The sequence below is a fragment of the Protopterus annectens genome, chromosome 8.part0, assembly GCF_019279795.1.
Source record: "Protopterus annectens isolate FY-2018-M chromosome 8.part0, PAN1.0, whole genome shotgun sequence".
NCBI lineage: Eukaryota > Metazoa > Chordata > Ceratodontiformes > Protopteridae > Protopterus > Protopterus annectens.
The window spans coordinates 23242119-23260669 of NC_056741.1; the positions used below are offsets into that span (position 1 = coordinate 23242119).

At 44.9% G+C, this 18551-nt stretch overlaps 1 protein-coding gene across 1 annotated transcript in view; it reads right to left on the reverse strand.

Moving 5' to 3' along the window:
* The window catches only part of NCAPD2 (non-SMC condensin I complex subunit D2), a 1714408-nt gene that overhangs the window by 1014020 nt on the left and 681837 nt on the right, over positions 1 to 18551 (reverse strand). Inside the window, exons 13-14 of the mRNA XM_044079588.1 lie at positions 9195 to 9387; positions 8968 to 9104 (exon numbers count right to left, since the gene is read on the reverse strand). Coding sequence (XP_043935523.1) covers positions 8968 to 9104; positions 9195 to 9387 — 330 coding nt within the window. The remainder of the gene's footprint in view (positions 1 to 8967; positions 9105 to 9194; positions 9388 to 18551) is intronic.

Consider the following 18551-nt stretch of genomic DNA (forward strand, 5'->3'; position numbering starts at 1 on the left):
GTGTGGGAGATGGAGGACAGGTCCTTCACAGCCTTAAATACTAAACATAAATCACAAAAAGAGGTAAACACCGCACAGTAGAGGGATATGGATTAAAGTCTGTTTTGGCAGCCAAGATTTCTGGCCTGTGACTGAACAGGTAGTACACGCATGTTTGGTGATGGATAGCTAAGGGTTCCATAACCTGCATATGCTTTTGGAAAGGCTGCAACAATTTAAAAGAAGCCTTTGGTCCTTCAACTATTCCAATATAGTAAAATTCTCCTTACTCAGTAGCCTAATGGCTGCTCAGAAGTGACAGTCTCTCACTTTTCTGGCCATGGAAAACTCAATCCTAGCTAACTTATTTCTTTGCAAAAATAGTAGCTCTACACACACTTATACTGGGTGGCCTAACTTTAGACCAGAAAAATAAGATGTACTCGCTGGGGGAACAGGTACAGAACTCAACATTATCCCAGTTTATGGGATAAATTACCAGAACAGATCAATCTACCCAAGACTAGTCTTCACTGGATGGTTAGATACAAAGGAATTATAATAGCCCTGCTCAATTTCAGCTGTAGGTACTCTTAAGTACTTCTAAAGGGTGACAAGAACATTTAAGTGTGTCAACTTGAAGATGTGCAAGGCTAGGCCTCATACTCCTTGTGATCACTTGTCTAGAATTGCTTCTGTATTAGAAACCTCTGGGAGCCTTTCAGGCTGTGCAAGGAGTTTAGATTACCTAACAAACAGAGCATACTCAGAAAAGCAAACCAAAAAGACTGATTGAAAAACAAAGACACTTTCATTCAGGAGGTAAGCCCCCTGCATTCCACCCAACCCTTGCTAATTATACATACGGTGGTCCACACAACCTATCTGGACCTCGCCAAGCCTTCGACACCATCTCCCACTCTGGAATCATAGATAAACTTAAGCTGGGCATTTATCCTTATATCACTCGATGGGTTACTGACAGAACCCACACTGTAAAAGTAGCAGACTCAAAATCTAGCTCCAGACAAGTGGAGTACCTCAGGGTTCAGTCCTGGGACCACTCCTGTTTGGCATCTACTTCTCTGAAGTACAGGCCAGCACTAAGGGACTCTGGCTAACAAGTTCATAGATGACTGCAAACTAGGAGCCATTATTGAATCCCCAAATGATGTGGATATTCTACAAAAGGGCCTTACAGAATCAGCTGCTTGGTGCCAGAGCCATGGGCTCAAGCTCAATGCCAAGAAATGTACACTTATCCCCTTTGGGAAAAAACACGTACCCATGAATTACCACATAGGTGGCAGTACACTAAACCCCAAAAGTGATAAGGGACTTGGGGACACAGGTGGACAGTGGTCTCACCTTCGATAACCACATTGCCACAACAGTCAGGAAAGCCTATGTGACACACCTAATCACTAAGGGCTTTTCATCCAGAAAAAAGGAGGTCATTGTCCCACTCTACTCATCCCTCAGACCCATTATAGAGTACAATGCCCCGTTTGGAAAGTACCTCACAAGACATCTGCAACAACTGGAAAGGCCACAGAAACACCACTAAAAGAATCACAGGCCTAAAGCAGATGCCCTATGCTGATTGTCTAAAACAAAACTCCAGCTATACTCTGTCGCATATCGCCTACTAAGAGGCTATCTCTGCTTAACATACAAGGCCATGTCAAACCCAGAGCTGTTGGACATGCTACACTTAAAGAAATCACAATCTGTCAGACACGCATGATCCAGGGATCTAAACCTAGTCAGCACACTGAACAAAACATGCTGGAGGGATAGGTTCCTGACCCAGAGACTCCCCGGACTCTGGAACAGACTGCCCATACATGTCAAGCTGAGCGCCTCTTTGGCCTTCTTCAAAAGGAACCCTGACAATTGGATGGGAGATGGGAAATTCACCCCAGGGATCACGTCTGTCGCCCTGCTAGACAGGGGACCAAGGAAGTAAATATTCTGGGAAGAAATAGCCAGGGAATTGTTATGGCTAGGCTTGTATAGGCCCTAGGGCCAATAGCCTAGTACCAACCTATGAACCTATACCACCTCAGATTTCACAGCAGCAGGGAAAGGGCAAATTCCCAGTCCGTGCTATGCCAACCTCACAGACAGCTTTAAGACAATTTTGTGTGAAGTTAGCAAAGCAAGGTAAAAAGAAAAGTTGATACTTCAAATGTTAGTACTTACTAACTGCAACCTTATGAACAAAACATGTGCCAGTGGGGCACTGCACCCCATGACAGCAGTAAGAGTTGATTAGAGAGGATTGAAAATCATGCCATATTGACCAAAAGAAGTTAAGTATTAGTTGAGCTAGGTAGAAGCATTTCCTGATTACTGTTGGGACGTGGTGGTCAGAAGGACAGGGAACTGTTAATGACAACAAGAGGATGCTGCCTAAGTTATAGGCTGTGGAACAGTTTTGCTTTCAAAATTTAATACTCGATTTATTATTTACTTTGAACCTGATTTTACACCAGTTATTTGCAAAGTCTGGTCCAAGCTAAAGTGGGATGGCACTAAAAGTGGAACTACCACCACCATTAATCCTGCAGTCAGCAAATTTAGCCATAAATCTGGATTATCAGTCTAAAAGTCAGACAGGTAGACACCAAACTGAAGGTGCCCAGACACACAGCTATGAGGCAATGCATCTGGTCACCTTTTTACTGTCTGAGGTGGTTCCAGCTACTTTAACTGTGTGCATGTTCTCTGTCAACCATGTCATTGTCTCCCTTTACTCAAAGCTCATTAGGCCAGTCACTGAATACAATGCCCCCTTTGACATGCATTTGTCCAAATACATGCAGCAGCGGGAATGCCAACAGAGATACAAAGCCTAATCATGTCTTATATGGACCTACTCAAAGCTTGGTCACTATAGTCAGTATCCTACAAACTGATAAGAAGTGACCCATGTCTGGCATACAAGGCATCCTCTGACCCAATACTGATGGATTTACTACACATCAGCAAGTCAAATGGCATCCAAAATACTCCATAGGGATACAAATCTCTTCTGCAACAGAATGGTTTTGAGGAACAAGTATAAGTCGCAGTGGATACCATTGCTCTGTAATGTACACCCATCCACATAAAACGAAGTTCATCTCTACCTATATTCAACTGCAACTTGGATCTATGGATGGGAAACAGAAGAAATTGTCCCAGGACTGCCCCTGTACTACTAATGGACTGATGCAGCTCTTAAATTCTTTATTCCAATGCATGTGTCCCTCAAATTATACATGGTATGATCCCAGTTATTCTCATTAGGGTTAATACATAATTATCAACCATGGGATAGGCAAGGCCAATGTCCAACCAAATGGGACAGGTTAATTCCAGCACAAAAAGGGAAATTATATAGGCATTAAATGGCCTGCAGGGGTAGTTTAGCCCAGCATTTACCTATGAAAAGGATAAAGTTCTGTCAAAACAGAATCTGCATTGTGCATGAACAATGAAGCAAATATTTCCCTTGTTAATGAAATTTGGAAAGAACACTGGCAAATGAATGGCCTGATTCAAAATGGACTCCAAAGCAACCTTGGAAAGAAAATGACTGGTCCTTTAGTAAAACCTATCTTTATAAAAAATTAAGAAAGGAGGCACAGAGGATAATCCCTGAAGTTCAGACACTTTTCTGGCTGAAGTGATAGACACCAATGTTAAGGATACTGTGGCTGAAGGTTCAAAAGGAAGTCCTAGTAAGAACTCACAGTAACAATGGAAGGTCTCAAGGAGGCACCAGATCATGAACAGGTGAACGTAAGAAAAAGGTGCTCCTCAAAAAGGCATTAGTGAACTTAACAGCCACCACAGGATCATTACCCCTGCCAATATAAAGGTTGGAAATGGCCACTTGTACCTTGTGGTGGAATAACCAAGACCAGTCAAAAAGCCCAGAATGGCACCTGGTGGTGCAGAAAAGGGATCCAAGCCTTTAGAAGAAGCCCAAATAGAAAAGCACTTTCATTTACTAGTATAAACCTTCTTTGTGAAGAGTTTTTGGGAGGATGACAGGATATTTAACTCAGAGCTTGGAATTCCTGGCCATCAGACTAGCAGAAACCTACAAGTTAGCTTGTGGGAGTACAGGTTCTGAAGGCAAAATCCTACAAGATGAGAAATCAGATCAGGAACCAGATGCAGTACCCAAGGCAGGTGAGGCCAAACAAAGGGGAACCGGGACTGCCATGCAAGAATATGGCTCTGCATCAGGCTGCCCTTTGAAAAAATCATCAAAGGTGTCGGGGGAACAGGCGAAAAGCCCCATGGGCCAAACATGCTGAAAAGCACCCCTTGGTGACTATATCTTGGAAGGAACTGGGGCATAAGAGATGCTGCACTTTGTCTTAGACAGGAAAGATCACAAGAGTATGCCCCAGTGGCAGAAAGTCTGTGCTGCTACATTCGGATTCAGATACCACTCCGGAGGCAGAACGACTTTCCTACTCAAACACTCCAAAGAATGTGGGATTTCCCCAGGATATGCACATAGCCCATTGCCAAGCAGTCACGTCCTCTTGACACAGGAGATAGGATAGAGCTCCTCCTTGCCCATTCAGATACCACAACACTGACATTTGTGTTCTGGATGGCAAATCCACCCTCGGGGAAAATGTCCTAAAATGCCTGCGTTGCTAAAAGGACCACCCTCATTTCCAAGACACTGTTATAAAGATTGGCCTCATACCTCAAATCCGGTACCTTGGATAGTTCTCCCCTCAAAATGCCCCCGGCCCAATAAAATGTTTTCCTGCTGCAACTAGCAGGGACTCGAAAAACACCACTCAATATGGCAATGATAAATGTGTTAGTGACACAGGAATGCTCACAGGATGTGTTGGATAGGACCAGCAAACTGGAGTCCACTGTAAAACTCTTCTGTAGAACCTCACTAAAGGTATGAGACAAACAGAAGCTGCCATGTGCCCAACAAGACAAAGTACTGATGGGGCAGAGGCTTCATGAATTCACAGGACGCAAGAAGCCTGCAGACTAAGAGTTCAGTCTTGGTAACAGCAGCTTGGCTGCCCCAAGTGACCATATTCAAATGGCAGACAAATTTTAGCACTTGAAATGGTTCCATGCTGGTGTTTCCATAATTCGCTGTTATGGCCAAGAACAAACAGTTTGGAGTAAGGAATTTCAGGGTTTGATTAGGGATGTCCTCATGGAAGCAGTCAGGAGCCAATCTTCAAGGTAAGAAGATTTGGAATACCTACAAGCGACCCTAAAAACTGGTAATGATTGGCCCCCAGCTGAAAATGAAAGAGCATCCTGCAGTACCCATCTATGTGATGGTAGGCATTCTTGAAATACTCCGCACACAACCAGTAGTCATCCATCAGGAGATGTAGACTGGACTGCACTGTGACCAACCAGAATTTAGTATGCAACAAATGGTTCAGTTGGCAAATGCCCAAAATGTGTCTGAGGTCCTTGTCTTTCTTTAGTACAAAAAGAAACTGAAATAAATCCCAGATCCTTGCTAGTTTGCTGGGACCTCTTGGATGACTTATCTGACTAGCAGTTTTTGAATTTCCATTGCTATGCCCCTCCTCTGGCTGGTGTGGTATATCTGGAAGGGATTTGTGGAGTAAAGAAAAAGGGGACTCTAACCTCTGGAAATGAATCTCCACAATCAAATGCCTGAGGTGATGGCCTGCCAAGCTTTTGGGTAGAGAGACAACTGACCTCAGACTGCCTCCAGAGTACAGCAGTTGAGCAACCCTTAAGGGGCGCTGGAAGAGCCTCCCTGAGAAAGCTCCATGGAGGTCCTGGTTATGCAGACTGCTTCTACTGCGTGGATGGCGTCCATTATGGCTGCCCCTTCCGCCGCAGGAGGAGCCTTGACTTGGGGTGCCCTGGAAAGGTTGCTGCTCTTTATGAAAAAAGCACTTTCTGCCCTTCTGCTTCCTAGAAATGCTGAGGGATCAAAAGACAAACGTCAACAGCAAACTGCATCTTTCAGTCTTGTTCACCTCTAGTTAGTGTCTGACCTTTGGGTCAAATATGAAGAACCATCAAAACCAGCATTAAGGTATGCTTTAAAGAAATCCACAAAATTACATAAAATGCACCCAGGCATGACAACTCATGGCAATGCCAGTACCTGCTGCATGAAGTCCTGTTGGCTGCATTGGGCAACAGCCTCATGGAGACTAGGGATATGGACTGCATGGTAGACTAGTCTCTCCAATTTCTTTGGAGTCAATGGAGGCTGCTGATTCTTAATATTTGCCACTTCCACTACAAGGCCTTGCTGACGGCTCATCAAATGGGTAAAAGTGGTTGAAGCGTACACACAGTTTTCCCAAGTGGTCCAAAGCCAAAGACTCACTGCGAGATAGAGCCAAAAAAACTTTCCTCAGAGATGTCACTTATATTGGTAATCAGAATTACAATTATCTCCACAGTTGGACTCTTACACTAGTGGGGTCTGTTCTTAGGACAGGCCAGTTTCCTGAGGATCAGTTCCATTCTGACGGGTTTTCTCCAAGTTCAGTGACATCAGGTCTATCAGGGCAACTGGAAGGAAGGAGTCATCTAGGATATGGATGGGGGCCATACCAAAGGCCTCCAGAAACCAAGTGCTTCCTCTTACACTTGCTCTACTATGCACCTCTCTAGAACAGGAAGAGGAAGGAGAGACAGATGAAATGAGTGGAATCCTGAATGCAGAGGAACCTAGGGACCCAAAGCTGCAGGCTGTCCCAGAATCAACTGATGAGGATCTGCAGGCACAGAGGCATGCTGAGGAAAGGAAAAGTCAGATGCAACTGCCAAAGCTATCTCTAAAGAGTTGAGGATCCTCTCCACTACATCAAATGCAAAATCTGAGGTTGGAAGGCTGGATCCAGAGCTTCTCAGATCTGAGAGGAGCACCAGTGCCTGATGCAGACCCAACTGGCTCTGACAGATTATAGCAGAGCTGTGAAGTTCCAAATCATGCAAGGGTGGAGACAACTTGGACCTCGAACGTAGACTCCAATCAGGGGGCACAGGCCACAACAGCTCTGCTGAAAGGCACACCCAGCTCTGACAATGCCAGAGTCAAGAATGTCAAGAAGGGAGTTTTGAGTAAAAATAAAAAGCCACGTGTTTTACGAAAGCGGACAAATAAATTCTGTGTAGGCTATTTGGAAGCATCACTTTTTTGGTCTACCTTCGTGGCTTTTTATTTTTACTGGTTTTTGGTTGCTTTTATCATTTTTAAGGGAGTTTTGAGCTTGAAATGGCCAGGCTGCTGATGCAGACAGTGGGAGAGCAGAATAGTCAGACCTGTAAACCCTGCAGCCGAGGGAACTAGGGGAGGAACAACATCAGTAGGAGCAGAGAAAGATGGCATGACACCTAGCTGCATTTGGGCCTACAGACAGGAGCGCATTAGTTGTTGCAGATCTGAGGGATTGAGGCTCCTGACCAACCTGGCAGGCCTAGAAGAAAGCGTGGATGACTTTTTAACTGTCTCTGGCTTCCAAGAATGGATCTGAAATGGGGAAGACCAAACCAGGAAGAGAAGGGGGTGGCCCTGGAGAAAAAACCTTGCCGGCACTATAGGGCAGAAAAGAGACTAATCTAGCCAACAAGAAGGAAAGGTATTTTGCCAAAAAGGGACTGGGTATGCTCAGCTTACAGGAATTAGATTCTGACACCAGCAGCACCAGACAGTGGGGTTGGACAGTTATAAGACCTAAAGGTGTTAGAGCCAGGGTAAAAGCAGTGTACCTTTACTGAGGGTCAGCTGAAGCTAAATAAAGATAATCTGCAATCCTCTTCTATTTGCTATGGGACATGGAATCCTTTTCAAATGCTCTATCTCTCTCGTCAGTTCTCTTGCTGGGAGAGAGAGGCAAAAGGCTGGAACATACCCTTCACAACTAATTTCACTAAGGGCATGAACCCCAAAACCGCCATACAGCTGGCATTCAGTATCCAAATGGGCAGTGCCCAAGCAATAAACACATTTATTGTGGGCATCCTGCAGAGGATGTTTATGCTCACATTAAACATTTCTTAAACCCCCTAAGCCTCATCCAGGAACTGACACAAGGCTACAAAGGATCGATCCTACAATCCACCTACTTACCCAAGGACTAATTCACAGGAACACACTAGAAAAACTCTTACATAATTAATATGCAACTAAGAAGCCTAAATATCTACACACAACCAACACACTATAAAAACTATTATCTACTAATAGCCTGTTGTACACTAAAGGTACAATTTTTGCTATCCTCAAAGCACTAAAAGTTAAAGACTGGAATGTCCAGGTAAGGAAAATACACTAGAAAGTACAAAGAAAAACCAAGAACCAGGAAAAAATGCAAGATAAAAGTCCAGAACCAGGAAAAATGCCTCCACGAAAATCCAATTTCACAAACGATTTATTTAGCGGTTTCATCAGAATGCAACAAATGACTTCAAGTTTGTGTAATTGGGAGTTTCGTGGAGGCATTCTTCCTGGTTCTAGACTTACACTAGAAAGTAAACTACAACCACTATTGTCAAAAACTACACCCAATACTACTATAAAAAGTTCCTATAAAGCTACAGGGAAAATAAGGTTTTTGAAATTTTATCCCAAAAAGAAATATGACAGAGCTCTGTTGACCACGATCCTCAAGACAGGGGCAAATTAAATCTGATTAAAGGTTATAGAAGGGTATTATAGGAAGGGGAGGCACAGCTTGTGGTGTGAAGAGTGAGAAGGCTAGCAACAGATACGAGTAGGACCCAATGACCCACATGTTGAGACTGGATGGAAAAGGCAACATCAGATCCAATGTTCAAGCTGAAGTTTAATTCAGAAAGGACTGCACAGCCTTAAAAGGCTTTCCCACTGGTTACTGTTTACATGTTCATTAACACTAATGCATTAATGTTGGCTGAGAAATGTTGACAGTTAATTACACTCAGTTAAGTACATATCAATCAGAGCCATGATTTCACATTTACCTTTGAAGATGAGGGCCAGAACACTCATCAAATTTTCCTCGGTAACATCCTCTGAGCCAACATCCACCTGCTCGATCTCAAAGGGTGGAACTCTTCCAAATTTCTGCAGGGCTGCCAAAGCACGCTGCACAGCTTTCCTGAAAAACATTTATTCAAACTCTTAACATTCATAGCAGAAACATGCATATTCAGAAACTCAAGGTATGCTTAACATCCCACACACTCACTTGTAACTGGCTTGTTTCAAAAGCTTAACAATGTCTTGTGACACATTTTCTGCAGTCTCTTCCTCATCCAGTTCTTCCTTCTGCTCAGTTTCTTCATCTTCCTCTTCAGACTGCCCCTGCAGCATAGTTTTCACAGTGGACAGCAGCTCTGGTACCATGGCATCCCACTCCTCCCACGCCTCAATTACCAAAGCTGTACACGAGCAAAAGGTAGAAATAAAAATCTGCATAATAGTAACATTTAAGTACATCTACTTTTATAAAGTAGCATATGAAACCAAAACAACTCGCCAAAACAGAATAAAAAAGTTATGTACTTACCATAACGTTCCATCTGAGTAGTTATACTTCATTTTTCTGCAACCTGTGGATATTCGGATCCATATCGGATCTGAGCCGGCAACTTTTCAAGCATCTGCTCCAAGCTCCTCCCCCTTACCCATAACCCATCACCGTTTGCCACTACTCAACCAATCAGCAACTCAATTTTATAACAAACCTAGAACAGGTTCGGGGGAAGGAGGGTGGGAGAGTTGCAGAAAAATTAAGTATAACTACTCAGATGGAACGTTATAGTGAGTACATAACTTCTTTATCTGAAGTAGTTAACTTAATTTTATCTGCAACCTGTGGGACAGAGTCCCCAGCTACTAAAACTCCTAGGAGGCCCTCATGGAAGATTATTCCTGAGCACGGCAGAGCCGAAGGATGCTCTCCCTCTGGAGATCAAATCCAACTTATGAGAAATGAAGTTGCTGCCGCACAAATGTCATCCAGTGAAACCCTAGACCAAAAAGCAACAGAAGTAGTCATCGATGAGCTTTAACAGGACCAGGAGGGGACAGACCTTTGTCTTTATAAATTTGCAAAATACATTGTGTAATCCATCTAGCCAAGGAAACCTTGGAGATGGCTTTGCCTAGAAAGGGTTTAGAGGAGGACACAACTGGTCAGACTTACGAAAGGGCTATGTTCTGTGTAAATAAAAACAAAGCTGTGTATGAACATCTAGCAAATGCAGCTTATATTCACCCTTGTTCTGAAAATTTGGAAAGAAAACAGGCAAATTGTTTGATTAATGTTTGATTTAGAAGCTACTTTTAGCAAGAAGAAAGAGTTTGTGTGGAGCGAGACCCTGTCCTTACAGAAGATCAAGTAAAGCAGCATGGCAGACAAAGCTTGAATCTCAGAAACCCCCCTAGCTGACGTAATGGCTACTAGGAAGACGGTCTTCCAGGATAAGAACTTCAAATCGACTGATGCTGCAGGTTCAAAGGGAGGAACAACTAAAGCCTGCAGAAAGTACAGTTGTGTACACTTACCTTAAATGTAGATATTAGAGTGTATTCACTGTTGCAGTCATCACATTTGGGTTATCTGCCTGCAGGTAGCCCTCAGCCAGCCTGAATACCAGAGTCTTCGGATTTCTGCATCAGATGCAGTCACTCCTAACATGTCATCAGGTTGTCATGGGTATAAAACATGCAGCCGATGCCATTACATCAGTTTTTCTTGCCACAGATGTCAGGTGGCCCCAAATAGGAAGCAATTATATGGCATGGTACACCCCCCATCAAAAAGCAAATACACATGATAAAATATATATACCAAACAAGAAGGAAAGGCAGAGCCAAGAGAAGTCAGGGGGCTGAAGGGAGGGAAACGAGGATTGCAACAGTGAATACACTCGAACATCTGCATTTATGGTAAGTGTACACAACTGTACTATGTTCTTCGTGTTTCAATGTTTCAGTCATCACATTTGGGTCAATTCCCAAAGCTAAGGAAGGGAGGAGGTAGTTAAAGAGCCTTAGGGCCAGCAATTAAGCCCTGTAAGACTGCTGTGGCAAATACAGCTCTGGATTTAGAAAAGATAGGCAGGTGGTAATGCTTGAAGGTGGTAATGCCTGGTGAATGTATGTACAGAGCTCCAGGAAGCAGTTTCCAGGCTGTCCCTGGTAGGGACTCCTCTGAGAAATGCCATAGAGGTAGATGTAGCCCTGGTGGAATGTGATGTTATCCCCTGTGGGGTAGGTTTTCCATGGCGCTTGTAGCAGAAATGAACGCAATGGGCTATCCATTTGGAAATGGTTTGCTTTGAAATGGCCTTCCTCTCTGCCTCTGCAGCAAAGCAAACTAGCAGCTGGTCAGACATTGAGAGTCTTAGTCCTGTCCAAATAGAATCTAATGCGTCTGTGCACGTCCAGAGAATGCAGTATCCATTCCCCTTTGTTTTGAGGATTAGGGGGAAAAAATTAGGCAAATGAATTGACTGGTTTAGGGCCACACTAGAAACCACCTTGGGCATAAAGGATGGATTAGTCCTGAGGGAAACCCTGTCCTCATGGAAGAAAATGAAGGGTTCCACTGCCATGAGGGCCTGTAATTCAGACACTCTTCTTGCTGAAGTGATGGCTAGAAGCAAGGCTGTTTTCCAAGAAAGGAATTTCAACTCTGCTGTAGCAGCTGGTTCAAAGGGGGGGGGGGGGGTGAGTTTTTCCAATACAAAGTTAAGGTCCTAGGCTGGAGTGGGAACTCTCCTGGGGGGGGGGGTCTTAAATTTTGACCCCTCTAAGGAATTGTTTTAGCAAGGGGTGGGAGAAGAGAGGTGGCTCAGTATTGTAATGTGCTGAAATGGCAGAGGCATGAATCTTAATTGACTAGAAGAATAGGCTCCTGGGGAGCATTTCTGTTAAATAATCTAGAATATGAGGTACGCTGCGCACAGTTCTGCCCATCCACAGAGCCTGGCTCCAGAACAGTATCTTTTCCACTTTTCAGAATGGGATTTTTTAGTACTAGGCCTCCTTGCCTCCAGAATGACATCCAGCACCTGCCTACTGAGGATTGCTAGAGGAGAGCTCATGGAATGAGCCAGGCTGCAAGGAGGTTCAGGGTTTGAAGCTGAGGGTGCAGAATCTGGCCAGTGTGCTGGGACAAAAGCAAGGGGTCTGAGGCAGGTGCCATGGTTGTAGCAGTGTCAGACTGCACAAGAGGGGGCACCAGTGCTGGCGTGGCCAGTCTGGTGCAATCAGTATTGTCCTTGGCTTGTCCTGTTTGATCTTTAGTAGAACCTTCATGAGGAGAGGCAAGGGGGAAAGGCTTTCCCAGGTAAAGGACAGGGCATCCACTTTCCAAGCTTGACTGTGGGGAGTTCTGGTGCAGAATTTGTTCAATTGGTAGTTGTGAAGGGAGGCAAACAGATCTACCTCTGGAGTCCCCCATTTGTTCCTCAAGAGGTTGAATATGTTGGGTTCAAGTTTCCGTTCGTGTAGGTCTATGAGATTTCTGCTTAAGTAGTCTGCCAGTGAATTTAGTTTGCCTGGCAGAAAGTGAGCTTGTAGGTACACTTGGTAGCTCGAGGCTGTGTCCCACAGAGCCATGGCTAGTCTGCAGAGAGAGTAGGAGTGGGTTCCCCCCTGCTTGTTTGTGTACCACATAACTGTAGTGTTGTCTGTCTTTACCAATAGTTGTCCTGGAAGAATAAGGTCTTTGAAGGCTGTCAGTGCATTCTGTACAGCTAGCATTTCTTTTTGATTGATATGCAGGTGCGTCTGTCTCTGGTTCCATTTGCCCTGAATGCACTGCTCTGCCATGTGAGCCCCCCATGCATAGTCTGATGCGTCTGTTAGGGTTTGGGCGACAGTGGTTAGAGTGAAAGGGAGTCCCTTGTTGTGGTAGCAGGCCTCTGCCCACCAAAGGAACTCTGTCCTTAGACGAGGAATGATAGGAATCATTGTTTCCAGGTCCTGAGAATGTTGACAACAGACTTTTTAGATACCATTGTAGTTTTCTCATATGCAGTTTTGCATATGGAATTAGCAGAATGCAAGAGGCTATGAACCCCAGAGCCTGCAGTGTTTTCCTTGCAGATAGTTGGGTTTTTGTGGCCAATAGTTTGAAGTAGATTGTCAAGTAAACTTGTTTGTCTGGAGTGAGGAATGCAATCTGGGAAGTTGTGTTCAAGCTTGCTCCCAGGAATACAATCTATTGGCAAGGTACTAGGTGCGATTTATTTTCGTTGATGGTGTACCCCAGTGAGGTTAGAAGTTTCTTTACAAATGCCAGGTGTTGTAATAGCAAGTCCTTGCTTTCTGCCTGAATCAAACAATCTTCCAAGTATGGGTACATTTGAATATTTCTCTGCCTGCAAAATGCAATGGCTAAAGCTAGAAACTTTATGAACACTATGGGTGCAGTAGATGAGCCAAAGGGAAGTGCAGAGAACTGAAAGTGCATGGAGCCCACCCTGAAATATTGGTACTGTCTCTGCAGGATTCTCTTATTGGGAAGTTCAGGTAAGCTTCCTCTAAGTCTCGGGTTGCCAGCCAAGCATCCTTGGCTAGCATAGGAAGACGCTATTGAGTTAGCATTTTGAATTTTGGAACCACCACGAAGGTGTTGAGAATAGAAAGGTCCAGGATAGGAAGCCAGGAGTTTTCTTTTCTGGGTACCAGAAAAAGTCTTAAGTAAAAACCTTGTCCCCTTTGTTCTGCTGGGACAGGTTGAATAGCCCTGATACTTAGGAGAGAGACAACCTGCTGTTGGGCCTCCGCCCATTGATTTGAGTGGCAGTCTGGGCAACCACTTGGGGGGTCGGTAGTGTGTGGAAGTGGAATCTGTATCCTCGGGAAACTATGTTCAAAACCCATTTGTCCTGGGCAACGAGTTCCCAGTTTCTTGCATGCAGGGTGAGCTTTCTTCCAAAGGGAACAGGTAGTTGGGCAGAGCTTGGCAGGGTTAAGGTTAAGTCACTGCACCATTTTTCCTAGGGGGGTGACTTACTACTCCCTGCTTTGGAAGTGGGAGCCCCCCACTGCTTAGATCTGTGCGTAGCCTGAGACTGAAGTCTTGGTGGTCTGCTGCTCCTGGGTTTGGACTGAGAAGGCCTGGAAGGGACCGAAAAGGACCAGTTCTTTGAAGGCCAATGCCTACTGAATATGGAAGGCTGTACTTGTAAAAAATCTTTAACAGTTTGCACAGATTTAGCTTTTTCCTCCATGCTTTTGAGGATGACTTCTGCTTTGATGGCAAAAAGGCGGTCCTGGTTTAAGGGAGCATCCAGTAATTTAGCTTTAACATGATCTGGCAAGTTTTGTTCCTTAAGCCAAGCATGCCTTCTAAGTACAGACCCAGTGACAGCAGCTCTGCTAGATGCTTCTAAAGCATCAAAACCACACTGCAAAGTAGGTTTACCAACTTGTTAAGCAGAACGCATTAAATCTTGCAAGTCTTTGTGCTCAGCACAGTCCGGAATCAACATCATTTTCTGTTTAAGTAGTCCCATAATAATGCTGCTGATACTTTAGCATATGAAACTGGCAATTTAAAGACCTAATGGCCAAAAGTGTATACCTTCTTACCCCAGCTGTCTAAGGCTCTAGAATCTCTATTAGAAGGGGTTGGATTTTTGGCAGTAGTAGCCTTAATGGCTTTTGGTCCTTGGGAAATGGTCTCTGGATCCGCAGTATGATTCTTGAAAAGGAACTTGTGAGAGTCAGGTACTCTAGTACCAGTCAGGTTTTCTGGGAGCTGGAGGCAAAGTGTCTGAGGTAAGGCTAGATTCCAAGAAAACATCTACAATAGCCAGAACAGGAGGGATAGCTAGAGGCCTGTGTTGAGGCAGGAGTAAGAATTCCCTAAGTCTCTTTTTGGACTCAGAATAGTCCTGGCTTTCCCAGTGGAAATGCTCCCTAAGGGTATGCAAGGTTTCACCAAATGAAAAATCTTCTGGAGGGGAAGCAGAGGGAATGGAATCCGCTGCATCAGAATCCTCATAAGTAGATAAGGTCAAATCCTGGTAATCAGAAGGAGCAGGGGATATCAGATTCCTGATCAGAAGAATCAATGAAAATCAGTTTTCTCTTAGACGGGGAAGGTTGGCATCCCCTAATTAAGGTCATAAGGTCTTCAGCCATTCTAAGCATTTGTTTTTGAGGCATATGGGGCTGAGTATGCGGTTTGGTCGATTTTCTAGGCATAGTGCGAGTTTTAGGCCTGAGGAATTTGGTACTTCTAGATGGAAATGATGCCGTTGGTTTAATATGAAAGTCTGTAGGCCTGAATACACCCTCAGAAGTCGGTGCCTGCACAGCGGCTCCAGACCCATCCAAGGAAGAGACATCCACAGGTTCCATAGTAGAAGAGGCATCTTGCGGCATACCGGACTCCGAATGGGTCTCTAGGCCTGCGAATCTGTAGTAGCAGGTATCAGGGGCTGCAAAAGCAACTCACAGAGTACCAGTGAACTGGCAACTAGCTTAACAGAAGCATTGTAGGCAGTTTTGGACCTATGCGGTCCGTCTCTGTCTATCCTTACGTTTTTTCGGAAGATCGGTAGTCGGATGGCTTAACGAAGCCATTTTGGAGTACGGAGATCGATATTGAAAGTATTTAGCAACAAAAATAGCCTGACGACAAATAGTTTGGGTGCTGAACAAAGCAAAAAAATGACAGCGAGGGACATCGTGGTATGGGCCTAAACAGGTGCCGCAGTAAGAATGAAAATCCCTGAGGTATTTGCTTTCCACAGGCAAGACAATTGTTAACTTTTTCTGACATTAGTTAGGGCAAGAAAAAAGGATCCCCAACGGGGTACTTATCTTTTCTGAAGACTTCGCGTCTGAAACTCGAAAATGGAAATTTCAGGAGACTGCAGACCAACACTTGCAAACTGCTTCTGCTTCAGGCACCGCACGACAAGACTGATGTAATGGCATTAGCTGCATGTTTTATACCCCTGACGAACTGACATTATGGAAGGAGCGACGGCATCAGATGCAGAAACCCAAAGACTCTAGTATTCAAGCCGGCTGAGGGCTACCCGCAAGCAGATAACCCAAAATGTGAGGACTGCAACAGTGAAACATGAAGAACATCCAAGGTAAGGTCCCAAGGAGGAACGGAGTCCTTAATCGGAAGGCTTAAAAAAAAAAAAAAAAAAAAAAAAAAGTGCCTTTAAGAAAGGCCTTACATAGGCCAGGGCATTCATATTTTCACCAACATGGAAATTAGAGATAGCAGCCAGTTGCCCTTTCACCGTAAATTAACTAACCCCTTGTTGAAAAATATTGGCTAAAAAATCCAACACTGCAGGACCAGGGGCTGTAAAGGGATCTATGTTCCTCTGAGAAGCCCAAATAGAGAATAGTTTCCATTTGCTGTGGTAAATTTTCCTAGTGGAGGCCTTATGGGACGCCACCAGAATAGTTTTTACTGAAGATGAAAGATCGGGAGTCCTGGCAATCAAGGGAACTGGAGCAACCAAGCAGTGAGCTTGAGGTTGTCCAGACTGGGCGGACAAGCACCCGAGTGATGAGAGATGAGATTCGGGCAAGGATCCAGAATCCAAGGAGGAGTTAGAACACGAGACCAGAGGAAGGGGAACCACACCAGACGAGGCCAAAACAGGTCAATGAGGATCACTTTGCAACCCAATCGGCAAGCTTTCTGAAGAAACTTCGGAATGACAGGTAACAAGGGAAAAGCATACAGTAACCCGGGAGGCCAAGCATGATGGACTAGTGTGTCTCTGGTGGATCCCCTGGTGAGGGGATCAGAGCAACGAACTCGCTGGAGGATTCATTGGAAGGAGATGCGAAGAGATTGCAGCAAGGCTGACCCCACGCAAGAAAGATCTCCTCCGCTATCAATTGTTTCAGAGACCACTCGTATGGCATTAGAATAGCCTGACTCAATCTGTCCGCTAAAATGTTGGAGCGTCTCAGGATGTGCGTTGCAGTCAGAAAGAGACTGGTGGAGATCGCCCACTCCCACACTGTCATGGCCTCACGACACAGAGGGTAAGCTCTGGTTCCCCCCTGTTTGTTGATGTACCAGACAACCGACATGTTGTCTGCCTGAACTGCAATAGTCCCTGGAGGAAGAACAGTGTGGAAGGCTTGCAACACTAAAAGCACTGCTCTCATCTTAAGAACATTGATATGCAATTTGGCCTCTGTCCAGGACCATGTGTCTTGGACCGTCCTCCCCAAATAATGTCCCCCCCACCTGAGTTGGGAGGCATCCGTGGTCACTTTGGCTTGGGGCTGTGGGTGAAACAAATGGTAGTCATGGTATGATCTCTGGCGATTGGAGCCAGCAGAGAAGGGGCGCTCTGCAGGCTTTGCTGATTTGAATTGGATAATCTATGGGGAGATCTAGCCAAGACCACTGTATGGCCAGCGTCTTCCGAAGAACACACATGTGAACACACGCACAGGGGAGGATCAAGATTGCTGCGGCCATAGAGCCTAGGGCTCGGAGAACATCGCCCCCTTTTGGTAGCCCGGGTCCAAGGATCACGGATATATGGGGCCGTAGGCTTTGAATCCAGCTGTGCCCCGATAAAAGATCTGCACCGGGTCCAAGAGGGACTTAGAAACATTGATCGTAATCTCTAGCCAGATTGAAAGATGAAGGAAGCAATCTCTGGCTATGCAAAGAACACATTTGGTGGAAGCGGCGAGGAGCCAATAGTCTAGGTAAGAAAATACCCAAATTCCCTGAAGGCCTTAGGGGAGCCGCTATGACTATTACCTTGGTAAAACACCCTGGGGGCTGTGGTGAGACTGAAGGATACGGCTCTGAACTGGAAATGGTTGGCTCCCAGCTGGAAGCGAAGGGATCTCCTGGAGCTTCTACGAATCTTGATGTGGTAGTAAGCACCCTGGAGGTCTATCGAGCACATCCAGTTACATTTTCGAAGGTAAGGTAGACTGGACTGTAGAGTGACCATTCGGAATTTCTGCTTGGCTACAGCCAGGTTCAAGGTTGACAGATACAAGATGGGTCTGAGGTCCGTCTTTTTTGGCACTAAAAAGAACCTGGAGTAAACGGACAGAGGCTGATGCTCTAAAAGGACAGACTTGGAACAAAAAAAAAGAGGGAATGGAAAGCAAAAGGAATCCCACCTCGCCTTGGATAAAGGAGAAAAGGGTGCATATACTGCTACAGTAATGCATTGCTCCAACCCCTTCGGGAAGAAGCTAATAGACCAGAAGGGGTGGCAGCTGATAGAAAGCAAGAAGCAAAACGCACACCTGCTTTTCTCAAATCAGACTGAAGGGGTTATTTTCTTGCTCAGCTGGCTTTTACCCCCACTGTCATTGGGGAAGTATGGTCAACATTCTGTGAGAGGCAGTGTGCAGAGAATATCATGGAAAGGCTTTTTGATGGATTAGGGGCAGCTGTATGTGCTACTAAGCTTAGAATGGCTTGCATGTGTACAGCGAATAAGAACTTGTGATAGGACCAAACATGACAAATAGAAACAGTCTGAACTATCAATGACAAAAGCCTAAAAACCAAGGAATACTACAAACATACCCAGAGTTATGGGCTTCATCTAAAACTAAT